Below are 26,817 nucleotides of genomic sequence, written 5' to 3' on the forward strand. Positions count from 1 at the left end.
GCATGATAATGTCATTAGGAGGAGCTGTGGGTGGAGTTCAGCACTCTCCTACACAGATGAATTATTTCATTAGTTTTGGACCTGAACCCTGACTCCTCTGTGATCTCTTCCGCTCTCTTTAACCGAAGTCACTTCACAGGTGACATGACATTTACTCATTAACAATCAACCACAGGCTTCCAGTTACTATGTTAAAATAACACTTTTCAAGAAAACTCAAACTTGGTTCTTTAATCTTTTATTTGAACACATGTGAGGTAGAAAACAGCTTTAACACAAACTACAAACCATTAAAACACAACACTGAGTACTCAGAAAACATGAGTTCACGCTGGTGAATATGAGAAACACTCTTCTGCAGAACAGAACACCGAACCGGGAGGTTTCTGGAGGAAACCTTCAGTTCTACTCCGCAGGATGGAAAACTGGAACTTTAGGTTCAGTTCTGGGTTTATCCCCATTAACTCGAACTGGAACTTCCTGTTAGAGGGTCCGCACCTTTATCCATCCTCTACTGGCTCGAGCCCTCACGCTGCGTTAACTGTTCCTGTCAAAACAAGAGTTCACAGAAACACACAATAATAATCCTTTGTTTTTATTCTTACCTCCCTCCCTATAACATCTCCCTCTGACAGTCAGAAACTCTTTAATAACTGAATTAAATAAGTGATCTTTAATAAATGAGGTTTGGGTTTTTTAAAATTCATCCACAGTCAGCGTTGGAACAAACATTCAGTAATAAGGAAAAGAAAGGGAGGAGGAGAAAGGGCCAGAGCTCAGAGCCTCAGAATCCTGCTAATCCATAATCCCTCAGCTAATTCCCCTCTCCGCTGACTCTCCGTCCAATCAGGGCCCGGCGCCGCGCCGCGCTGCCATCCTACTGGCCGTCGTGGGCCGTCATCAGAGCGCCGTCCGGCCTGTGGAGAGAGGGACGGGCGTTTAGAGCATAAGGGGATTAAGGGGGGACCGGGTCGACAGGCTCATCCAGCAGCAGGGGGGGCAGTGGGGAAGGAGGGCAAATCCAATCTGGATGAGGACAGGTGACCGGTCCCAAGGTAGCAGGGGAGTGGGTGACACACACACACACACAAACACACACACTCACAAACAAGTAGAACTTTTCTGAAACTCCCGGGCTGCGGTGCGAGAGGTGGCGGGAAAATGGCGGCGGCCTCCAGGGAGGCAGGACTCCCCGCTCATATTCCAGTTTCAGAGCTGAGATTCACCCTCATATCAAACTGAAACACACCAGCGGCGCGCTGCCAGCCAAAGCGCCGGTGTCTCGGCTGCTGGAGCCTCATGTCAAACCGGTTCCAGCAGATTGAATCAGTAATGGAGAAGCACTCAGAGAAGGATGAGACAGATAAATACAAACGCTGCTCATGGATCCAGGGTTTTATGTTCATGGTTAGAGTAAAGGGATAGTTTGGGATTTTTGACATGAACCGGTATGGCATCACTCCACGCCGCCTCCAGCCGGCAGACGCGCTGGTTTGTTTACCGCTAGTAAAGAGCTAGCTAGCTGTAGCTCTAGCCTTTAGCATCTCCGCGCTGCCTGCAGCTGGAGACGGCGTGGAGTGATATGAAGGGAGAGAAAATAGTGCCAAGCGTTTACGAGGTCTGACTTTTTTGTCGTCAACGGTTTGTGATGCAAATATCACTTTTTTCGAACACATATTGGTTTGAGAAGAAAAACGCTTTATTTTGGTGACCCCAGCAAACTTGCTGGATTACTTTCGTCTGGACCAAAACCGGACAGGATCTCTGCTCACTGGACGCTGTCAGGGGTCAGGGGTCAGTCTGTGTGAATGAACAACACTGCTGACGGGGATGCCACACAGATTCATGTCAAAAATCCCGAACTATCCCTTTAAGCCTAAATGAAAAACTAGAGGACAGATATGGATCAAAATCAGCAGATTATTAAAGGAAGATGTGGTCTGATTTCAGGTGAGATCAGGATTATATTCTGGATCCAGAAAGAAAAAATGTTCTTTTAAATTATTGAGATGTTGTGAAATTTTAATGGAATGTGGAAAAACAATAGAGCAGTTTTATCAGGAGACTGATCTGAAGAACGTTCTGGGTCAAAGATCCAGATAGGTGGGGAGGGATGGGTTCTCTGAGGACCTTCTTCTCTTAATTCTGTTATAAATGCTCCAGATGGCATTCACTACGATACCTACTGCACTGTGTTTCCTTTTAAGGTCACAGAAGTAACTATAACAAGCGGTGCATTTTTTTTTTTTTTTTTTTTTTTTTGATGAATTTTGTGCTGATTTCCTGCCCGGTCTGCTCTGAGGTGGAGGACCGGACCAACACATCAGCTTTACAGCTTCCAGAGCACATTTTAAACACATACGCAGGAAAAAAGAAGCATCTTCTCTGAACTGAGCTGCACACGTGCGCTGTGCTCATGTGGAAACAGAGCGACACTGCTGAGCTTTTCCAGTGCGGTGGATGTTTCCTCCACCTTCACCTCCATCACGCACTCCTCACGCACATGTTCGGTTTCGAGGAGCTTGAGCCTCACATGCCGAGAAAAAGCAGAAATGATCCATCGTCGCTGAGTAGAGAGGGATTAAAGCAAGACGCCGTCTTGGTATTTCACCCAACCTGAATGACCAGCTCCTTTCTTTCCTTGAATTTTAGCCAGATTTGTTAATCGTCCTGATTGGTTTGGAGCTCCGGCAGCATGCTGACACGCCGGGCGGGTCGAAGCCCTCCGGCCGGCGTCGCTCTGCAGCTGCACGAACCGTCTCACTCTGAAGGCTCGTCCAGCCGAATCATTTCACCACAAAGGGGTCGAGGTACAAACAATCTGAACAAAGCCCGGCCGGCGCCTTCCAGAGATTAAGAGTTAAACTGACGGTATTAACTCTAAACTCACTCTCACTCTGCTTTGTTTTGATCCAGAATCTGAAAGTGAAAACTAAAATAAGCCTGTAAAACAGACAACATTTTGTTGACATTATTTATTCTTCTAAAACCTGGAACTGTTTTCGTATTTTTGAAGCTATATATTTCTTATTATCTTGACATTTCGGCTGCTGTTTCTGGCTTCCTGCAGTCAGTCAGACAATAGAGCAGCGAGTCAGCGTGCCGTCAGAGGATTCGCTCTCAGAGCACAAATTAAAAAAACACAGAGTAATTGTTGGGACTGTTTTGGTTGGAGTTGTGGAGAAGAGCCAGGAGACGGTGATGCAGCAGATAAAGACGTCCTGCAGAGGTCGATTCAAGGTCGAGGCTGCAAAACCACACCTGAAGAACCAGGTTTAAGGTTAAAAAACCAACACTTTAATGGTTATAAGTGAAATTGTGAGTTAAAACAATGAGGTGTCTTGTTGGAGCAGTTTTCATTTTTTTTATTTCACTTCAGTTTTTGTTATAAATCAGTTTTTATTATTTATATATATATATTTATTATACTATCTTTAGGAATTAACAGGGATTTTTAATGCAGAGTAAAAAGAGTCTGACTATTTCATCAGCCAAACAAAAGCCTGTAAGTTCAAGGAAATTCCGAGCTATAGGAAAGAAACGAAAAGCTTTTCGTCTTTGTTAAGTTAACATTAAGGCAGCTGAATTACACATTATTTGATCCTAGCCAGATTCTTTATCCTCATAATGCTCAGCAAATAGATTCTAAAAGATTTTGCTCCTGCGTAGCTCCATAATAAGGAAGCAAATAAAGAATAGTCTGAGCGCTATGTGCCGGTTAAATATGCTCCTTGCTTTAAATGGATCACATTAAACACATAACCAACCTTTAAACTGCAGCTTTAAACCAGGTTCTTGTTGGATAACCACTGTTATCATATTAATATTTTTGTGTCTGTCATGGTCTGTGTTTCATAACAGTCCTGCCATAAAGGGAACACGCTAATACAGGAAGATTTATCCATTCACCTCACAGATATTCCAGAAATACACAGAGCGCCACCTCTGACCTTCGCTCCACTTTACAAACTCATCCTTCCCTTTGTTCTACTGGTTCCACCTGTTTCAGTGTCGTATTTTTACAAGCTTAGCGTGCACGGCAAATTGGAATCTGGCAGCATGTGAATGAAATCTACTTTGTCATTCTGCTGGAGGTAACAGTTTATGACGTCCACACAAAGACAGCCTGAGCCCGGTTCTTGATCCACGCTCACAGACCTTTGAAGTGGAAGAGACGGCGCTTTATGTCACACTTTAGGACTCTCCAGTCATTACAGGAATTACTTTTTAAATGAGTTGCATAAGAGTACACAAGGTGTAGCTTTAAGAAAAGACCAACTACAATGTAGATCTGAAAGGTCTGAAGCTGTTTAAGCCATTTGGTGACTGATGTACAGGAAGACAAAGCAGCTGATCGGGACTCGGGCTGGTTTTTCTCAGCAGGACAGACAGATGACTCAGTCAAAAACCGTCTGTGGGGATTCAGAGCGTACAATTATCAAAGGTCAAACTGTTTTAATTACATCAGTAATGCCTCCATCACAAGGCTTCAGCAGCGTCTGCTCGTCCTGCTGCTGCCTGACCAGAGCCGACCAGCTGCTGCTCCGTCTGCTCCGGCAGGCCCAGGGACTGCTGGGTTTGATCAATACGTACCTCTGATTGAAGGACTCGTTCCCTCGCAGGCCCTGGCTCGAGGCTGAGCTGCGATCCCTGGAAAGCTGGGCAGTCACGCCGGGCCGCTGCTCGGACTGAGTTCGGCGGCTGGAGGCGGCGTCTGTCTCTCTGGAAGCCGCTCGGCCTCGGGAGCCGTCGCCCCATCGCCTGGGGAGCACACAGCTCCCGGGCGCCTGAGGCGTCTGGGGCTCGTTTCGGCAGAACACCGAGCGCGCATCTCGAAAAGACACGGAGGGGATGATCTCTTCTGGGGTCCTATCTGAGGCACGAGTCACGGTTCTGGGAGAGCTGGGGCGGGAGGAGGTGCTGGAGGCGGACTGAGGCCTGAAGACCGGAGGACTGGGAAACCTCTGGCGCACAGAGGGGCAAGATGGCGGCAGGCGGACTCTTGATACAGGCGGCGCCGTGACGGGCGGGCTGGACGAGGCCATCTCACCGCTGTAAAACTCACTGCCTGGACTGACAGCATTTTTCTTATCAGACGACTCCACTGAGTTGCGTAAATGAATGATTTTGCGCGCCTGTTGGTACAGGCAGTGAGCTTTCTCAGTCTCTGGATCCAGACCTGCTATCGGTTGCTGATCTGGCTCTTGTGCACCCATAACGGCGTCCTGCCGAACAGGGCGGGTGGACGAGATGGCAATCGATCTTGGCTTCATGCTTGCTCGGTTTGGCAGCAGCTCCACATTCTGAACGGAGGCTTTCAGGCGCTGGGAGACTCCGCTCTTCTGGTTTATCATCGGGAGGGTTGGAGCTGAATGTTCCTGCAGCCCGTCTTCATTTCCGGCGAGGCCCTCGGTTCTCTGGAAAGAATTGTCCATCAGGACCTCTGGGGGTGGAGGCGGCAGGCTGTCCATATCCATGTCATCTCTGCTGTCGGGCCAGCTGTTGTTGTTATTGTTCCCATTGATGACCAAGCCACGCTCACTGCTGTCAGACAAAAGAATGCCACCGTCTTTTTTGGACCTTCTGATAAGAGGTGGGATATTAGCAAGGCTCTGTCCTGGTCTGCCATCGACCCCGTGGCTGAAGGTGTTGATCAGCCTCCTGACAGAATTGCGCTTTGGGGGGTGGGGTGCCAGGTGGCCATGAGGCTGAACTGCTCTCAGGCCTTTGTATGCACTCGCTGTCACATTCAGGGAATGCCGTCTCAGTCCGGCGCTGGACGGATTGTACTGAGACCCTGTCAGGTCTTTGTTTCCTTGAATTTTAGTCATGTTTTTTATGCGCTGATCCAAGTCGCCTTGGTTATTTCGTAACTCCAACAGGAGGCTCGCACAGCCGGCGGCTGAAGACTCCTCCGGCTTTGTGAGCGCCGTCAGCGGTCGCTTCAGATGCTGATCCTTCATGTAATTTGCTTGCAGGAAACAAAGAGCCTGACTAGGATCGGGTGGAGATGAGTTTGACCTTGTTCTTCTGCTTCCTTCACCTTCATCGTCCTCATAATCATCTTCATCATCGTCATCATCATCATTGTCATCGTCATCCTCTTCATCATCCTCGTTATGGTTTACTAAATTGGCTAAATTAGGAATTGGGTTGTTGACCCCAGAGCCACAGCTTCCCGATCCAGCGCTCCCTCGGTGGCGGCGGTGCCTTTCAGACCCCGTTAGACTCTCGTTCTCCCCGCCGATCCCGCTGTCCTCGCTGTGCAGGGCCGAGTCCTCTGGGTTGGACTTCCTCATTGCCGCGCATTCGACACGCGCGAGCACCTGGGCCAGCCGCTGTTCCGCTGCCTGCTTGGCCTGCAGCTTCTCCACAAGTAGTCTAGAGACTGAAGAGAAGTACTCCACTGCCTCCTCCAGGCTGGTGTCGCCCAGGGCCTGGACCGAGCCCCCCACCTGCCTCATCTTCTCCGTGGAATGCTGAAGCATTTGCTGTAAGAGGTCTGGAGGTGGATCAGAGGGGCAGGCTGTATCGGTGCTGGGCTTCGCCGGCCTGACGCCAGAAGCCGTCATCCCGGAGGGAAGGGCCATGCAGTCCCCATGTTCCTTCAGCATCAGCTCCCCCTCCTCAGCCATCTCTTCCAGCGCCTGGTTGATTTCCTCAAAGCGCAGCACCACAGCAGACATCATGGGCTGGAGGGACAGATGTGTCTGGGCGGCCTGGTCCAGAAGGCCCAGCAGGGTTTCGTATTTGGAGATGTTTGGATTGAGGAAGTCGTAGGCCGCTTGGTGAGCCCTCACCATGTGTGGAGGAAAGTCTACCTTTGTGTGGACCGCCGAGGACTTTCTCTTCTTCTCAGCAGACCTTTTCTTGCCTTTATTTTTCTTGCGTTTGTCCATCTTTTTGACCTCGTCTGTGTGCACCAAGTCAACAATTATTTCTTGTGGCGGCGCATTATTTTCTGTTTCTTTAATATCCTCAGGACTTTGAGCAGCTGTAGTTTCTTCTGGAGGTTCTTCAGATGGCAGCGGTGGTTCGTTTTCTTTCTCTTCACTGTTCAGACATTTGCTCTCCTCCTCTGAGGGTTTGCAGTCGACATTGTCGGGCGGTCCATCAGCCGCTAAAGTAGCGGGAAGCCTCTCTGGCTTTGAAAACAGTTTTCCTTTGGATGGAGAGCAGCCCATCTTCGCTCTGGGAGTATCCAACAAAACCTCAGAAGAAAAAGATGAACACAATCTGAAAACCCATAGGTATCAGGTCTCCTTGCATCCCGAAGAAATGGATTTGTTTCGGCAACTCTCAGTCCAACAGCAGGTCTCCGTGTACCGATGCTTCTCCTCAAAGTTGTGTGGTCGAGCGACGGAACCTCCGACCTGTCCAGGAGTTCAGGCGATAAGACGGATCGAGGAGAGGGGCTATCTTCCCTCGCTCTCCTTCTCCTTCAGCATGCACAGATGGCGAGTGCATCACCGTACACACACACACACACACACACACACACACACACACAAGCTGTTTCACACACACATACACGCGCATAGCCTTTCCAGCATTTAAATGTAAGACTTTAAGCTCATCAGGTTAATCAGAAGCAAGCTTGTCAGGTGGTGTTTTTAGCTTCACCCACTGCTGAGGTTTACATGCAACTGTCATGTCTGTTTGGAAGAAAAACAACCCCGTTTCACATTCATCGAAAAGTCCCATAATACATCAAAATAGTAAAATCTACTTTTTTATATATAGATGGGTTTAACTCTTAATTTATTGAAGGTAATTTAATTGGGAAGTCGACAGAAATCAACACAAGCTGATTAAAACTATAAGTATTGTGATTTACGTCAAATTAAACAAGAAGTCGATTAAGGGAATTGATGATTTCTTTCTAGACTCACAGAAAGTGCCCTGGACAGTTTTCATCTTTGAAACCGATGAAACAAGAATTTGATTCTTCTCTGGACGCTGCAGAAGAAAATTCAAAGTTTTTTCTTTCAGTGTAAAACTGAAGCTCCAGTGAAATCTCTTCAGGACATCCTGAATCTGAACACTGCTCAGTTCCTGCAACGTTCTACCAGGAAATGTCTTGAAGCTTACGTCATCATAATTAGTCACTGACAGACACAGAACGTCGATTTCACCATCTCACCATCAACAAAAACTGCAGCGTGGCATAAAAACAAGCTGGAAGAACATGAGCTGAATTGGAGCTCCAGATTTATACAGTGCATTTTCACTACTGTATAAGCATTTTAAATTATTACTTAGATTAGTTCGGTGATGAATATTTTTTCTCACTTTCTCCTTCAACAGACTCCCAGCAGGGTTCAGCCTGGCCAGTCAGCTGACCGATCACAGCTCAGTAATAACACCCTCAGGACAGTAATGAGGGGTTTTGGCACTGTGGATCAGTGAGAAGTTCTGCTGGTAAAGAAGACCAGCATCCCCAACAGACAGAAACAGGAAGTGCTTTAAAACATCGCGGTCCAGTTCTTCTCCTCTGGTCTGGTCTGGTTCACGAATGCGAGGAATGAGGGTCTGCTATTATCCTGGAACAGTCTGGCTGTAATGTTTCCATTTAATAACACTCAAAACATGAAACCATGAACTGAAAAATTAAATCACCAATAAAAACATGGTGCTATGAGGCTGTAATGACCTTCTCTTCCCAAACTGAAAACCTTTCAGCTTTGATCACATTAATTGAAGTTTGGTCACTAGATCATCTGCAGGTCAACAGTGCAGAGAAAAATCATCAAACCCCAGAAGGCCATGTGTCCCACAGCGCGGCTGTAATCCCTGCCGCCGGCGTCCAGGTGCATCATGGTGACGAGAAACGGCCAAGCTGTTGGTCGGTAAAACAGAAGGAGCTTAAGGTGTTGCAGGTCTGCTGCCTGTGTGGCTTAGTTTAATTCAGTCCAGTGACTCTATTAGGAATTAAAAATTCTTCTTTGAGAACTACGTGTCACAGTGTAGCCTCTAAATAAAGACAGAGCCAGTTTGTTGTCAACTGGTAAAAAAAAAAAGGTTTACATTTCTTCATGTTGTACACACGATCGAGTCACTGTTGCTAACAGTTCCGTCAGTTGGCGGGAGGAAGATGCTCTAAAGTCTGAAAGATATGATGTGCTTCTTAGAGTTGAATATCTTTAATCAGCAGCTCATTCAGGACTAATGAGACACTCCTTCTGGCTTCATAGAGCCATTTTAAGACAGCCGCTGCAGCTAATGCTAATGCTAACAGCGCAGGGAGCAGAGGAATGTGGCGGCTCTGTGGCTTTATCACGGTTTTTATAGAAATCTGAGTATTTCTGATGAGTTTTTCATGACTCAGTTAGCTGCTCTTTCCTCCAGAAGCAGCGGCGCTGCAGTAACAGTTCAACACATCATTCTCACCGATCACCAACTCTTCATGTGACATAACGAGACGATCGCAGCATAAAAGATGGAATAAAACCCTGCTTAAGCAGATTAGAGGACACATCTTTGCGCTGTGGCGCCTGAATCGGTAACTCATGATGACTCAGCCATTTGAAAACAGAAACAGAAAGAGGAGCTGCTTCACCCCGACGGAGCTGAGGACCGTGGGATTTACTGAGAAACAGCCCCAAGCCACTGTCCTGTCCTGACACTTCGATAACAAGCTGATTCCTTCATATTGAGGGAATCTCACGTGAGGAGGAACAGCGTGCTCTCACACGCACGGCGGTGATTTCAAACATGGCCGACATATGGACTGGTGGGGGCGCTGCGGTCCCGGGGAGGTGGTCAGCACCGATCGGCTCACAGTTGTGTAACGATGCTATTCTCAGCTGTTTGCCTAACACCTCCTTTCCCTCCAGCTCTGAAGCAGCCCTCCGGAGTCACATCGGGATTAGCAGCGGCTAATGTCGCCGTGCACGGGGGGAATCTGTGGCTTCGTCGTCTTTCCATTGATATTCAAACACACTTTCTTTAGTCGTACTGTAGAATCTGTGTAGAATCTGTGGAACAGTCTGGACAAGGAACTAAAAACAGCAAAGTCTCTGAATATATTCAAAAAATCATACAAAACTCACAACCAAGCTAAACTTTTCATTTTGATTTGTTTTTTTGTTTTTTTTTTAAGCATTAGTTAATTCACTCATTTATCTATTATGTCTGATGGTTTGCCTTTCAGTAATTTATCTCGCCTCACCATTTACTGTAAGTACCACTCTTAGCGGCCTCAAAAATGAGGAGAAGCACAAGGAGGACGGAGGAAAAATTTGGACGGAAAGGGGAGAGGACAGGGAAAGGAGAGGGAAGGGAAGGGGGAAGAGAGAGTAGAACTAAAAGGGAGGAAAGGAACAGATGGGAAGGAAGGAGAAAAGAAAATTGCAACAAAAACAAAAGGAAGAAAACGTTAATTAACAAAAGCGTTTCCTTTTGCTGTGTTCTATTTAGATTGTCGGCTTGTTGTCTTGGCTCGACTTAAGTAAGGTTCTATTTAATTTTTATACAGTGGCGAGGTAATGGTGGGCAAAATAAGCTTCGGCTTCAGCCCTAAACCTTTTCGGCCAAATGATATGTTAATTATGTGTGTATACATGTGTATGTGCATTTAAGTCTATGTATGTATGCATGTATGTGCACATATACGTATATGTCCATGTATATCTATGTATGTGAGTGTATATGTACATGTATGCATACATAACTTATCTGACATGTATGCTTTAAAAGAATACTCCGAAGATTTTGAATCCACGCCCTATCCCTATCGTTTACAAAGTGAGATAAGCTCATAAATACCTTTTTGTGTCCGTTCATCCAGTGCCTGGCTAACAGCTGTTAGCATCGTAGTTAGCTTAGCTCAACTACGGCAGGTGAAGAGGAAACAGAGCCAGACTGAGAAAGTGGACAAAATACTCCTTCCAGTGGTCCAGGGAATGGCGAAGTAAATCCGAATGGTTATAAAACTTTTTAAAAGACGTGTTTTCTTTTCAATCCCTTAAAATAGCGTTTTCATACACACAAAACTGAACAAGCATAGTGCGCTGCGGAAAGATATACCAGGTGCACAGCGGCTGAGTCTATGCTTCTACTGCTGTGCGCCGGTATATCCTTCCGCGGAGCGCTGCGCATGCGCAGGTCTGTGCACGCGCAGGAACATTATTTTAACGGATTGAAAAAAAAATACGTCTTTTAAATGTTTTATAACCATTCGGATTTACTTCACATGCTAATACACCGTCCCCTGGACCACTGGAAGGAGGATTTTGTCCACTTTCTCAGTCGGGCTCTATTTCCTCTTCACCTGCCGTAGTTGAGCTAAGCTAACTACGATGCTAACAGCTGTTAGCCAGGCACTGGATGAACGGACACAAAAAGGTATTTATGAGCTTATCTCACTCTGTAAATGATCGGGATAGGGCGTGGGTCCAAAATCTTCGGAGTATTCCTTTGAGGCCGAAATAAAGTCTAAAAAAAAAAAAAAAAAAAAAAAAATCTGACTCAGAAATCAATTAACTCTGTTTCCTAAAACAAGTATAAAAACCATAAAACATTGGATTATGAGATTTTAAGATCTAAGTGTGTGTCTGCCTCCTGGCTGAAATCTTAAAATCTCCCCCGCTGAGGTGTGCAGCCTGCAGAGGGAGGACAATGACGAGAAAGAGGAAGCAGAGAAACAGAAAATAAAGGCATGCAAACACAGCGTGGGACGACGTGGTCTGGAAGCCAGTTCCACTGAAGAAGGAAAGAGTAGAAACAAGACCAGTGACCGATTAAACACATGACCTGTTCCTGGAGGTTTACGTGAAAATCGACTGCAGGCATCAGTCTGTTTTTATTTAATTTTTACTCAGTAAAAGACTGTGTACTGCATTTCTGTGCACAAAAAGTGTGCTATAAATAAAGCCTGACTTGATTTGATATTCTATTTGTGTTCAGTGCATCCACTCCTGATGGGCCTGGATCCATGTGGGGAAAACAGGGACACACTGTAAAGAAACATCAGTGACGACGGGTTGATGCAAAAGTTCTTTATTTGTCTCACACTTTAACATTGATCACATTGCTTTGGAAATACAATGAAAAACTGCCACAAAAAGAAGAAAAAAACAATTTTGTAACATTCAAAAAGAAGAAGCAGCTTAAACCAAGTGCTTGAACTAAAGGAACTGAGCGCCTTGGTGAAACAGTCGATTCAAGAAAAAAATCTCTAGCATGCTGTCTTTCTCCAAAAACACGCAGCTAAAGACGAGTCAGTTCACGATGAATGAACGCTACTGCATTCAGAAGATAAACGTGTGTGACTGAGGTGAAATGCAGAAGGCAGGCGGCAGTGCTGGGCGGTTCTGAGTCGACAAGCCTTTCTTTAGCGTGAAAGTCGCCTAAGGCTGCGAGAAAAGACTCTTTCTGGAGGATAATGTACAAAAAACTTCAAATTAGGTTAAATTGTTTATGTGTAAATGATTTTGTGAAAAGCTTCAGGAAGCTGCTAGAAAACCTGACGAGCCACATGAAGCTCCGGAGCTACAGACACCTGGCATCAGGCGGGAAGAAAGACACACTGTGAAAAAAACAAAAAAACAACCTGTTTTCACTTCAATGAGAGCGTTTGATCATAGAAATTTAGCTTAATGGTCTGTAAAATAATGGGATTTCTGTACATAAGTGTTTGTAGTAATATAGGTAGAACTTTCAATGAAAATTCCTATAAATGTAATGTATTTGCACTCGCGCTGTCAATCGATTACATTTTTTTTAAACTAATCAATCCAGCTATGACCACAATTAATTGCAATTAATAGCATCATTTGTGAACTTAATATCAACACACAAAAGCACTGATTTAATGCACAAAAATGTCTTTGTCTGAATCCTTTAACTTCAGTGGAGCAGTGTCTCATCAGAAAACTCACTAAAGTGGGATTTCAAACATCCAACATTGCAAAGTTGAGCTGCTCAAGGGAAGGCCAGTCCCAGAACATGGACACCACAGGATGCCCTCCATTAAGTAATTGCAATTAATACGATTAAAATTGACAGCACTGATTTGACCTTCATTTGAATTGGGATATTGTACTTCTACGTCCAGCATATTGAAGAATATATTAGTTTTATGTTGTTCTTCTTAACTTGGAACTCCATCTTGAAACTTTCAGGTGACGGACGTTTGAGAAACATGAATAAAGTGCTGATGTGATCACTCCAGACCACAAGTGTCCAACCCTGTTCCTGCAGAACCTGGATCCAGCAGGTTCTCGTTCTTTTGCTCCTTCGACACACCTGCTGCAGTGACAGACTCGCTACTGGGCTCTGCTCGGCGCCCGATGAGGACAGAATCATTGGATCCTGCAGGAACTGGGTTGGACACCCCTGGTCTAGACTGACTATCAGAGAGATAAACTCCGGGTTCTTTTGGTCACGACTGATCCTGACCGGGAAGGCAGAGGTGGGAAACACACCGAGTCACAGCTGACGTCTGAGAGCCGGGAAGTGATGGTGCTCTGAGTCTCTGAGCGCCACAGGAAGCTGGACGTGCTGGTTGTTGACAGCGTCACGCTCCTCTCTGAGGGCGGGGTAGCTCCGTCTCTGTCTTCCTTCTCAGACTTAGCTCGCCATCGGTCCAGGATGTTTTCCATGGTGTCGCTTTTGGATGCCCACAGCGCCGCGTAGCACTTGGGCAAGAAGTGGCAGAAGATGATGCCGTAGCTAGACACTAAAATGGCGGACGCCTGCACGCGGGTGCCGTCCTCCTCGCTGGTGATGTAGACGGGGATGAAGCACACCCACACAAACAGGTACATGAGCATGCTGAAGATTATGTAGCCCGTTTCGCTGAACTCCTGAGGAACCTTCCGACCTTTGAACGCCAAGAGGAACCCGATCAATGCCAGCAGGGCTATGTAACCCAGCATAACGCCAAAGCCAATGTAGGTGTTCCCTTCTTTGCACTCCAGGACTTTCCTCATACTTTGTGCAGACGGAGGCTTGTCGTCGACGTCAGGGGAATCGAAGATGAGCCAGAGAAGACAGATGACCGCTTGGAGACTTGTCAGCACAACAATAATGACAGGTGGCTTGTAAAGTTTGTGTAGTCGCTTGTGCAAGAGCTGTCCAAAGGGGAGGAAAGCCAGGAAGGTGCGGTAGGCTTTCACCAGGATGCAGGAAACGCACAGAGTGAAGCCCATGGCGTACATGGTCTGCCGGGCCCTGCAGATGTGCACGGTGGGTCTGCCCATGAACAAAACCACGCTCGCAAAGCTCACCGCTAAACCGGCCATCATCACACAAGACAGTCGCACCTCGGCTTGCTTCATGGGCAGCGAGTTCCTGTACACCAAAAAGATAACTAAGATAACCAGCAAGAGCAAAACCCCGAAGGCGGCAGCGGCAATCATGGTGAGAGGATGAGGCTCGGTCCAGCGTAGGAAGAACTCTGATCTGGGCCGGCAGTGAGTATATCCCTTCAGAGACCAAGTCTCATTAGGACACGTCTTACAGTCCTGAACATCTGTTGAAGAACATCAACAACAGTATATTAAAACTCAGATACATTCTGGTTCTCGTAGGAAGTTCTTAGATACAAACACATTTACAGAAGTACATCTTAGACTACAGCTACACAGCAGGTCTTGATGCCCAGATCGGAAATCAGATTTTTCTATCATATCTCATTTTCACAGCTACACAGGCCTATAATCTCGGAAACCTTGTGTGCTTGTAGTGATTACAAACTCCAGGCTACACTTCTGAACTAAGGAACCAAGGCTTTGAGTAGATCACTGAGATTTCATATCAATTAACACAAACTCAAATGCGTCATGAAACAAAGACAACACTGGATTCCTCTCATGCCTCTTGTCTCTGTTATTTCCCTCGTGTTCACGTTTGGACACAATAAGCTTCATGGTTGCAGATTTGATGGCGACAGAGACGCAGAGCTGGGAATATCCAGTCAGCCTGGTTACACTGCGGCCACGCTGGCCGATCTGATCTGATCTGATCTGATACAGATCTGTTTATTTCCATGTGTGAGTCAGGCCTGTATCTGATCTCAAAATATCTGAATGCATGTGTCTTTTTCCTGCTTACATTGTCCAGAAGCAGATCCGATCTGTGATGCGAGAGTAAACAATCAGAACTTGGTCACTTTAAACTGACTCTGGAAATAGAACTGGAAAGACCTGTGGCTTATGTTGATTTGCACATTGAAGCTGAAACCAAGTATAAACTCAAGGGGCCTGATTTTAAAGGTGCATTAAGGAGTTTTTCAACTTTAAAAATACTTATTTTCCACCATAAATATGTTACAAATATTCAATGTTGTGTACAATGTTCCCTGACATATTCATTGCAAGTACCGCTAACAGCCCTAAATTGTCACTTGAAAGTTGCAGTGAAGGTCCTGCACCAGAATTTTTTGGGGGAGAATTTGAGATGATATGACGTAATGTGTGCTCCCGCTGACCTGATAACCCTTAAAGCTAGGGTAGACGATGTTGTCGAAAAGCACTTTTTGTCATACTGAATGAAATGCTCCTTGCCCCCTGGGAGAAGTCAATACATTATGTGGACGGAAAAAAGTGCGGAAAAAATCTGACCACTGTAGCGGCCAAAGGACAGTAAAAACTCCGACCAATCGTATCGCGCGGACCGCTCTTAAGGAACCAATCAAATCCCTTCGCCGTTCTACCAGCCCCCTGCGCGTACATTTCAATGGCGTGCACTGGTCCTGGTTCAGTGCGCGCGTTGCCAAGGCGCTCTCGGCGCTTGCGGCTCGCGTGAAAAATAGAAGGAAGCGGGGCGGGCGCGCTGCGCTGCGCTCCTATGCGCGTTGTGTGCAGCAGTCAGAAAGGTTAATAACATTGGAGGCGATCACAAACTCCGTGTGCGTGGCGCTTCCGTGCGCGTGGCACTTCTGCGTCCAGTGCGTTCGCTCCCAACGGGAGCTCCTCCAATGGGGTGGGAGCTGGGCGGAGCCTTGGGGAGATGCTACATTCGTGCTACATGCTAGTTTTCCAAGATCGTCAACCCTAGCTTTAAGTTTCGTTTTGTCCGCCATTAATCCGCCAGATGCTAAGCAGCAACAACTGAACAGGATCTTCCAGAAAGTAAGAAGAGACCGGCTTCGAGCACTGCCACAACTCCAGCACAGACCCCACCAGGCAGAAGACACTTAAATTTTACTCGAGCGCTACTTAAAGAGTGAGGAAGGAGTTCCCCTCTTCCGGGCGTTTCACTAAGCTGCAGTTACGCCCAAGGCCTGCAGGGGCCGTTGTTTCTCATTAAACGTGCAAACTCCTTAATGCACCTTTAAGATCACAAAGTCTGCAGAAGTTGTGTTCACACTTTCAGTTTGCAGATGATCAGTAAGAAATCACACCATGACTGATTTCATGTGTAAAAATATAAGTATTAGGAGGGTTCGGCATTAGACCCTGACTCAGCTAGAAGGGTTTTCTGGAAAAGTGGTTGTCCGTCAGACATTATCCTCCTCACAGCCTGTGGATCATAACAGTGACTTTGCGACGTACCCCAGTCCTCTGAGTAGGTCCCCTCCTCACACTCGATGCAGGTGTAGCAGCAGGATATGTTCAGGATCTTCTTCACCCATCCAGGACGGCAGCTCTCCGAGCACCTGGACTGAGGAGTCTGTCCGGGAAGAACATGACGGCAGCCAGGTCAACGTGGTGCGGAGGTCGTGGAGCTCGTGGGATTACGGGGTGTTTAAATGGAGCCATGTGAAAGGATTACAGTCAAGTAGGCACCAATCCAAGTCGGCCCTGGCCAACTCGGCACCGCCCCCGGGATACAGTCAAGTCGGCACCTAGTGAAGTCGGCACCTAGCCAAGTCGGCCTCTCGGGGGTGGGGGGGGGGGGCTCTCAAGTGGCCGAGTTGGTCAGTGTCGACTTGACTGTAAGCTGCTTACCAACTCGGCCCAAAGCCTCTTTTTATCCCAATTTACACAGCATTTTCATGCCAGCTGCGCTGTTGCTTCCCACGTAGCGGGCGGCCGGCCGGCCGGCTGGGCTGTGCAGCACACCGTGCTGCCCGGTTGGGAGACTGGAGGACAAACTGTGTGATTATGGTGACTGACAGGTTAGAGGTGGATAATGTACCTGGAGCTTCATGTTTGACATTCTGTTTGAACCAAGTAGCTTAGCTGTGAGCACGCAGCGCTAGCGGCTGTCTGGTCATGTGATCAGATCATGTGACCAGGCCGCCTGGTGAAACCAGACGCTCGCATTATAATTTTATTGTAATGTTCTCCACCCCTGAAGTTTGGCCAGCCAGTACAATTAATTTATTTTTACCCAATCAGTGGAAACCTAGGAAGACTGAAGAAGCTGCATGACGAACTTGATTACTCGCTGTTGCTCCAGGACAGGAAGGAATCTGGACTTCACAACCACAACATAATACTTGTATTGCATTATGCTTATGCTGCTTTGTTCATTTGTGATCAACATTGTTCGTTTATCAATCATTATTCTTTACCAATCATTTTCATTTGCAAAAACATGTAATTTGTTGTAAATGTTGTTTGCCCGCCATCTAGTGTGCATCAACAGTAAAAGCAACTGGGAATCTAAACTTTGTAATCCAAACGATTACCAGTGGTACATGTTCAGCTGTTCATATGGTTTATTGGCGTTCATAAACTCATAAACGTAGCCCTACATTCAAACCCCAGAGAGAACTACAAAATCCATGACGTCATCAATGGATTTGCATCATGCCGCTATGGGAGTTTAGTTCTATCTTCAAAATACCCCTTCTCCCTAAATAGAAGAGTGAAATATACAAAATAAGTACATTTAGGGTTTAAGAGTGGTGGGGAATATGCTCCTTTGGATTATTTTTTTCAAATGAAACTGATATACATAGGTACACGAGAATTAGGGGAGTTGGCACATTTTATTAGTGTGTGTATTTCATTGTTAGAAAAATAAAAGATATTTCTTAAAGTGCATTTGTGGGTTCTGCCTTGCAAAAGTATTCACCCCCTTTGAATTCACTGACCTTTTTCTTCTAAGATATGCCATTTAAGAAAAAGGTCAGTGAATTCAACTTCAGGCGTGGAGAACAATACAATACAATACAATACAATTACAATAAAATTATAATGCGGGCATCTGGTTTGACCAGGCGGCCTGGTCACATGATCTGGTCACATGACCAGACAGCCGCGAGCATTGCGCATTGCAGCTAAGCTTCTTGGTTCAAACAGAACGTCAAACATGAAGCTCCAGGTACATTATCCACCTCTAACCTGTCAGTCACCATAATCACACAGTTTGTCCTCCAGTCTCCCGCCTGCTACGTGAGGAGAAGTGGCGCAGCCGGCACGAAAAAAAACTGCAAATCATCGGGGCGCAGCCGGCATCATTGCACTACGATTCCCAGAATGCCTTGGGGACCAGTCACATGACCAGACAGCCACTAAGCGCTGCGCCCTCATAGCTAAGCTACGGTTCAAACAGAACGTCAAACATGAAGCTCCAGGTACATTATCCACCTTGGTGCCTACTTGACTGGAATCCCCATGTAAAGCAAGTTAACATCGCGGACATGATAGGATCATCATGGTATCATCTAACTTCAGCTTGTCCTTACGACATTGATTCAACCATTACCCTTAAAACTTTTGTCGTTGGACAAAGACTTGAAGTACAAATGTCAAATGTCAGTGTTCCATGTTTACTTTGTGTTTGTAAAATATGTTCTTCTCCTTTACTGAAGAACTTGAGCCCTGCATTCCCTAAGTCAGGTTTAATCTGCTGGATCTTCTTCTCCTGAATGTCTGACAAAGTCTCTGCAGAAGCAAAGCAGTGGTTGAGTGGAGGGTTGTCTTACCGATACATTTTCGGTTGAAAGCCAAGTGAATTCTTTGCCATCCAGTTCTATTCGATTATTTAGGATGCTGTATTTCCCAAACTTTTCAAGTCTTCGTCCAGAGCCATGTTTTTCCCACAAAATCAGATCGTAGCCATTCACAAAGTCGCCATTTTTGTCGAAGAAATACATCTGGTTCTCAAATTCAAACCTGATGTTTTTGAGTTCCTGGAGGAGCTGAAACCAAAAGAGCAAAACCAAAGCTATCTTATCTGCGATCGACATTTTTACAAAACCCAGAAGGAATCTGCTCTGAAACTTAATCTTACCTTCCACGGAGGAAAGTCGACTTCTCCGGAACACGAGGAACTGTTGCACCTGAGTAGTTTTTTGAGAGCGTGTGCTACGGCCCACACAGCAACTCGGTGCGGGAAGGGTTCGCTGGTATCAGTCGCCTTGAGGAGGTAATCGTCCTTTTGATCCGGGGAGTAACTTGAATCACATGCATACTTCAACAGATCTACACATTTGGACGGAGGATTACTGGAGCCACATTCAGCAGAGCAGTTGGACCTCAAGTTCTTATATTCCTCAATGAAGAAGTTGTATCCTCCTTCAGTCACCGTGAGATTCGTCAGAAAGTCATCGAAGGATTGGCTCCTGAAGGAGACAAAGGTGAAACCCAAAATGTCCCCAACTTCATTGATTCCATCCATCTGAGCGATGGCCGAGCTCCTGGACCAGGCGTCGCTGGCTATCCACACCCGAGACGTGTTCGTCTTCAGCATCTCCTTGAAGAGCAGCTCCACCAGCTCCGCCTTGAGTATGAGCAGCACCACCTGAGCGCGGGACGAGCGGATCACCTCGGCCACCTGCTGGATGCGACGGTCGTTTTGGGAATGATCGAGGTAATGGTGCAAAGTCTCCTGGTAGGACAGACACACGCCGTTCTCTTCGGCATCCCACAGGAAGCTCTGGAACGCCGCTTTTCCGTAGTCATCGTCCCCGTACACCACCCCGACCCAGTTCCAGTCGTAGTAGCTCATGATGCTGGCGATGGCTTTTGTCTGGTGTATGTCGCTGGGGACGGTCCGGATGAAAGCGGGGTGAAGCAGCTTGTCGCTCAACTCTGGGGACGTCGATGCACTGCTCAGCTGGTGGGATGAATGAAAGGCTTTATGATTACAAACCTTCAGAAAATGAGTAAGACATTTTAAGCAGGGTGCCGGTGGCCTACCAGAGGGACCATGTAGACGTTCAGCAGCTTGGCCAGAGCGATGGTCACCTCAGAGTACTGCGCTCCTAGAACCACCTTGACAGCCGGCCTGAAGTCAGAGTTGTCACACTCCAGGTGGTTGGAGCGGTTGAACGCCAGCATGTGCTCCGCATTCAGCAGTGCCTTGCTGGCGTACGAGCACGTGTCGCACAGCAGGTACCCCAGACGCAGACCCGGCAGGAACCCGGCCGCATTCACCTGCTGGATCTCGTGGATGACGGCCATGGATCTCACAAGCGACGACAGGTCGAAGCTGGAGACACAGTGCGAGAGCAACAGCTTTCTGTTTAATGCCAACACAAGGAACTGCAGAAAACAACAAAAGAACTGGACAATGCTGACCTTTTTCATGGATAGCATGAGTTTCCTTTTTTACTTTTAACTGAACACAGTGTTCCTTACAAGTGGAGTTTACATCCGTGTTCTCCAAACACTAGGATCATTTGGCTCCAGGTCCATGAAAGGCTAAAGGGGGACCGATGGGATGCTGGGTCCGAAAGCTAGACCAGGTGACAGCTGCTGATCTATACTGAACACTCATCCATCTATTGTTTCTTTAGAGCAGTGATCGTCAACGGATGCATTACAACCCAAAAGTGGAGAGAGGCGAAGCTGAAAATGAATGTCACATCATCTCTTCACACTTCTGAACAGTAGGTGTTGATCACACCTTCTGATGTGCGTTAACAACCACCAGGAGACCCACAAAGTTTATTTATGCGTGCTGGTCCAGCCTGGCAAAACCACAGGGATTTTCATTGTATATATAATAAGGTGTTTTCTTTTTTCTGAAGTGTTAACACCTGGAATAATGAAGCAATTCATTATGAAACATCATCTCAGTCAAGATCATTTTGACTTCATTACTTCTGCTTAAAGACACTGTGTCTCTTATCAAATAGGCTGAATTTAGTGCAGTAAAGAGCTAATGTGAGCATGATAAGGTGATATTTGTCCCCCATGACTATTTGGCTTTATAGCTCAACTTGTCTGTTTTTTTTTTTTTTTGGTGCTATAATATTCTGTGTATCTGCCTCTGGTTCAAACTGCACATTTCCAACTTAAATATTTTTCTTGATTTGGGGTGATGAGAGGTGAAAATGGGTTTGGAGGTCAGGCCAGGAGAGAATCAACACTTTGAACTGAGACTTGAAGTTCACCTGAGGTAACCGGAAGGCAGAGCAGGAGAGAGAAATGAAGCCACCGTTCTTCAGCAGGGAAAAACATCCATCCATCCATCCATCCATCCATCCATACATACATCATCTGACAGCCACACACACACACACACCATGGGGAATTTTTTTGTCGACCTGATTTTGAGATTAACCTGTTGGAAACACACACACACACACACACACACACACACACACACACACACACACACACTCTCTCTCTCTCTCTCTCTCTCTCTCTCTCTCTCTCTCTCTCTCTCTCACCTCGGGAAATTTTTGTGATTATCTGATTTTGAGATTACCTGTTGGAAACCCACACCCACCCACCCACACACACACACATACACATACACACGTGCAGGAAGAACCTAAATTCAGTGAAGCATAAAGTGAAAACCTGTTCTCTTGAGATGCAGTAAGCACACAATGAAATATCGTGTGAAGAGTCTGGATTAGTTCTCACAACAACTGCAGGCTGGTTTCATTCCCTCAGGCTAATCCATGAGTGTGTGTGTAGCAGTGATAACAGTTTAACCAAGTGATAACAGACACAGGTGAGTAGTTTGTATCAAAGCATGAACTCATAATAGTCTAACAGATTTTAAAAATGGTTAAAAACCTTGAAACAGCAGTGTCCAGTCTGTCCTGTGGAAGTCTCGATACATCTCAAACTGGACATTATCATCAGATTGTGTTGAACTTTAAATTAGTTGAATGTCTTTGTGTTAGGGGTTAGGGATATTTAAAGCAGGAATTTAAGAAACTAATCTCATCAGCAAATCAAATTTTAGTGAAAAACAGAAAGTGTGCACTCACTCTGAGCAGTGGAAGGCTCCAGGGCTGACCCGGTCTTGCACCGCCGTCACTTTCCGGTGGCAGGGCTGCATGATGCCCAGCAGGATGTCGCCGGGGGCGTGAGCCCCGCACACCGTCTGGGCAAAGTCGCACCCCCGGACGGGGGCCGGGGGGCCGCCCAGCAGCAGCAGCAGCAGCAGCAGCATCATGATCAGGAGCGAGGGTTCACGCTGCATCCTCATCCCTCCTGAAGCTCTGCAGTCTCTGGCCTGGCAGCCCGGCAGCCAGGAGCACCACGTGTGTGAGAACTGGAACCGTCCACAACTGTTTTGAGGCGTCGATTGTCAGCAGTGAGGCATTTTCCAGTCAGGCAGGTGCTAGAATGAGGAAGCTCGGTCCCACAGTGCCCAGTCACTATCCCAACTGTCTGTCAGAAGAGCCAGGTATGCAGTTTAATGAATGAGTCAGTCTGCCAGTAATACTCAGGGAGCCAGAAGTGTTTCTTTTACCAGAATGACTTACTTCCTGTCATCGTGCTCAAGTAATCATACTGACAACAAACAAAAGAACGAGGGAGCTTAAAAATAACAAGATAATGAAGACAAGCTCAAACAGTAAAATAACTGATAACTGAGGTCAACAGAATACAATACAAATACTTTGTCAATCCCAGAGTAAATTTCATTTATATATAAGGAATTACTGCTTTCAAAGTAAAAAGCAAGTGGATCCTGAAGGATTTGGAAGTGAAAATCCAGTTAGATCAGGGCTCTGCAACCTTTATGACCAAAAGAGCCATTTTATTGACTTTCAATGTTAAGTCCAGTTGTTCTGGAGCCATAAAGAACATTTAACCATTAAAATGAGGGAAATGCAGCTCATCAAGTTTCATACTTGATTTTGATGCACAAACGAAAAATATGTGTTCTGATGTTCATGAAGTTTAAGTTCAGAATTGTGAAAATTTTATTACATTGAACCTATTTTTGTTCCTGATTCTAACAGTTTCGTTCCTCTTTTCAAGTTTTTTTTTTGTTGACAGTTTTGAAATTTTAGCTGTTTTAGCCATTTTGCCTCTTTTGAAACAGTTTTGCATGCTTTTCTTCCTGCCGTATTTCATTTTCTTATGTTAGAAATTAGAGACGTTTCAGGTTTTTTAAGCTGTTCAATCATTTTTTTTCTTAGGGTTTTGCTATTTTTCCCAATTTTACTTGTACCTTTTTTTAAATCCCTTTCTAACGAAGAGTGACAAATCATATAATATAAAAATAAGTTTGATGTTTATTCACCTATCATGTTGTGAAGGCTTCCCAAAGCCACTACAGAGAGACTAAAGGGCCACATGTGGCTCCAGAGCCGCAGGTTGCACAACCCCGAGTTAGATGGAGAATTCATCCACATGGGAGCAGTTAAAGGCTGAATGTTTGGCTCAAGGAGACCAGGAACAGATTGGGAATTTAACCTACATACTTCAGATCGGGGCACAGCCGCTCTCCCAACCAAACCGGAGCCACACCTCACATCTGGGGAATTTCCGGAGGTCATCGTCACAGCCTCACCTCTGGTGAACCACCTGCATACTGGATAATGGTTTATTCCCTCCTGTCAGCTGACCATCATAAGGAGAACAATTCAACAGAGTTCCCCCTGCGGTGCTTGACTATACGAGTGTAATCTTCAAACTCATTGCAAAACTTTCATGATTATTGGGAGAGAGCTGGCTGCTGTGCTTTATGTTAAGAATGTTTTGGATTTATATGATTTTAACCGGTTCTTCATGGTCTTGACTCTTTGGAGATGATTAGACTGGGTTGTTGAACTGACACGATGAGTGTAGAATTCAAGGTCTTTATTTGACATTTTCATGCTTTCATACGTGAATGAAATACATTTTTCATTATCAACAGCATAAGGGACTGAAAAATATTAGTTGCACCAATGGACTGTAAAAAAACATTTAAAGTATTTCTTGTTCTTGGCAAGAAAAAAACTAAATCGAAAACCAAACATCGTATGAACAGAATTCAACCAGCAGTGGAAAGAGGCACTCCTCGATTCCATGCGGTTGTGTTTGATAGTTTTTTTGTGAGTGATGAGTACAACACTACTCACACAGCGTAAACAATCAGATTGTTGCTGGTAAGAACACGAGCTGCGTAAATTGTTGTTTTGTCACCCGACTTGGACGGTCGCCAGGCGAGCAGCCATGACTTTCCTGTTCAGTTGCTTTGAACATCAGAGGAGTACACGTTCACATTATTCCCCACCTCAATTAGAGCGTGCAGTAGATGGACGATACCGGAAGAAGATGGCTCGCCGTGGTAATCCCCAACACGCCTACAGAAGAAGAATGTGAAGCTGCAGAAGCACAATATGAGTGTAGCTGAAGCTGGGCAGAGTAGATGTCTCAGCTGTGGTTTATGCTTCAGTTTACAGAGATATGATCTCAAGCTGTTCTGTCACATCTGAAGATTTAAATCTGGCACAAACCTGCTGGGTTGGACTGAAAACAACCTCAGGGTGTCATCTGCATATGATTATTCTCATGGAGTAGATCAGGATGTTTCATCGTCCCAAAATTGTTGCCTAAATAACAAGTCTTACCGGCTGATATGTTAAAGTGTCCCGCAGTGAAGATATTTAACTTCGAGCCTCTGTCAGCTGTGTTTGATCGTCTTGCCTGGCGGCTGTCACTAGTGGTTTGTACCCGTGTGTATCACTGTATATATGAATGGGTGAATGCGGCAAGTCATCCACAACTGCACACAGACTGCTGAAGAAGTTAAATGCATCATGAAAATCAAAACCACCGTCGATTAAAAGCCCATAACAGTTGGTTTCATGTTTGTGATGCTCAGGACAAACTGGTTGTGCTGCTGTGTGGTTCTCAGCTGATATGAGGTCGACGCTTCAGATGCTTTGTGGATACTAACCCTTCTGGTCTCTCCAGCTGGTTTGGTTTGCAGCTGAGTGACAATCACTGACGTGCACAACAGCTGTTTATACGTCTAAGTTAATTTCTATTTCATGGAGAGAGCTGGTATTCTCTCTGCAACTCAGGGTGAGAACCTTCGTCTGGAGGAGGCTCATAAGTGTCATTTATCAGTCGGTCTGAAACCCCAGACTTCTGTGATGAAGTTGGATCGTGGCCAAAATTGGAGTGAAGTGAGTTGACTTTGCAGAAGGAGGCCTCTCTCTGCATTAAAGCTGCTTCCTCTCCACATTCAGACAAACTCAACAAGGCTCAGGGAACAGGGTGAATAATAGGAGGGGGACCAGGTGGGTTTGGTAATCAGATGTCTGAACCAACAATGAGAAGGACTACAAGCTATACTATACTTTGCTATGGTCTCAGTCATGGGAATGGTGTAAACCCCAGGACACATCCTCAGCAGTATACTCTGTAGTCAGGGAGCGTGTCGGCTTGTTAATACCAGAAACCCTCATCGAGGTGGCCACCTGCAGAGGGACCAGGCCTAAACTTGTGAGAATTGCCTAGTTTGCAAGTGGTGCAGCCCACAGGACTATGCATGGCAGGGGCCGTAGTCCTTCCTGAGTCCAGCTGAAGACTGACTGCATGGTGTGTACCTTGACCTGGATCTGAGGACGGGGGTGGACTGGGCGGGACTGGTGAGCACATCGTGTTGTTGATCTTTGAGAACATCCAGGGTCCTTTTGCTTTGTGCAGAACCACTGGTTCACCTGCTCCCGGATTCTAAGGTCTCTCAGCAGCATGATCCTGGAAGTAGCCACAAAAGCCCTACAGAGTCTCTGGTCCTGGTCCATGTTCAGGGTCTCAGGTCCTGGTCCTGGTCCATGTTCAGGGTCTCAGGTCCTGGTCCTGGTCCATGTTCAGGGTCTCAGGTCCTGGTCCATGTCCATTTAGTGGATCACAGTTTGTGACGATAAGACTTATAAGTCAGAGGGATTGTTACGTGCCGAGGGCACGATCGGCTGTTGTCAGTACCGGATCAGGAGGTTGCGAAAGGAGAGGTAGCAGAGCTGGGTGATGGTGCTCAAAAAGGTAGTGGTTTATTTACAAACCAAAATGGTGAGGTGTCCAACAAAGAAAAAAGAACCAAAGAAAACAATGGGCAAAGTAACAAACAAGCTGGCTCAGGACGTGCTGGTGCAGGAGGCCAGGACCCACTGGTCAACTCTCTCCCCCACAGGCAGCAGCTCAAGTTTCTTATACTGTGGCTGATTGACTGATTGGCTCCACCTGGCATGGCTGATTGGAAGAAGGGAGGTGAGGTGCAGAGCTCCTGCTCTCAGCACTCAGACAGGACGGCTCCAGGGCCGTAACAGGGATCCTGAAGAGGTCAGTAACAAAATCAATATTTAACCAATCTAACCTTATAACGTCGTGAAATTGTTACCAAAAAAGCAAATTTCCACATTTAAAATGCATAAACTGCACAGAAACCCCCCAAAAGCAGAGATGTGTCTAAACTCTCTGAACTAGAGTAGATTATCATCGTTTGGCAGGATCTGTCTCTGGAATGTTCACTGAGTAAACTTTACTGTTCGTGGTTCTAAAACAACAGATAAATGAAGAGATTTGTCTCTTCACAGGTAAACATGCTGGTTTATGGAAGGTTAAACGAATACGATGATCAAACAGGCCAAAGCAAACAACTGGAAACAGGCTCCAGCTGTTTCTGTCTCCTCTGTATCGGTCCTGCTCCGGGTCGTCAAGAGTCACTCTGCAGGCCTTCTGGATTTTCTGTTGTGGGTCAATTCTGAGTTTATGTAATGTAATGTAATGT

General features: G+C 46.1%; 2 protein-coding genes across 2 annotated transcripts; both read right to left on the reverse strand.

The window, feature by feature from the left end:
- Nucleotides 1–877: 877 nt before the first annotated feature.
- Nucleotides 878–7,031, reverse strand: pcare2 (photoreceptor cilium actin regulator 2). The gene is made up of 3 exons (XM_030109756.1): nt 6,129–7,031; nt 4,594–4,964; nt 878–917 (listed from the first exon to the last, which is right to left on the reverse strand). The coding sequence occupies exons 1-3, from the start codon at nt 6,897–6,899 to the stop codon at nt 878–880; spliced, it is 1,182 nt and encodes a 393-aa protein (XP_029965616.1). The 5' UTR covers nt 6,900–7,031.
- Nucleotides 7,032–11,990: 4,959 nt separating this feature from the next.
- LOC115401664 (G-protein coupled receptor family C group 6 member A-like) lies at nt 11,991–22,404 on the reverse strand. The gene is made up of 6 exons (XM_030109943.1): nt 22,070–22,404; nt 20,040–20,331; nt 19,132–19,956; nt 18,824–19,039; nt 16,500–16,617; nt 11,991–14,476 (listed from the first exon to the last, which is right to left on the reverse strand). The coding sequence occupies exons 1-6, from the start codon at nt 22,288–22,290 to the stop codon at nt 13,356–13,358; spliced, it is 2,793 nt and encodes a 930-aa protein (XP_029965803.1). The 5' UTR covers nt 22,291–22,404; the 3' UTR covers nt 11,991–13,355.
- Nucleotides 22,405–26,817: the final 4,413 nt, after the last annotated feature.

The sequence above is a fragment of the Salarias fasciatus genome, chromosome 15, assembly GCF_902148845.1.
Source record: "Salarias fasciatus chromosome 15, fSalaFa1.1, whole genome shotgun sequence".
NCBI classification, from domain to species: Eukaryota; Metazoa; Chordata; class Actinopteri; order Blenniiformes; family Blenniidae; genus Salarias; species Salarias fasciatus.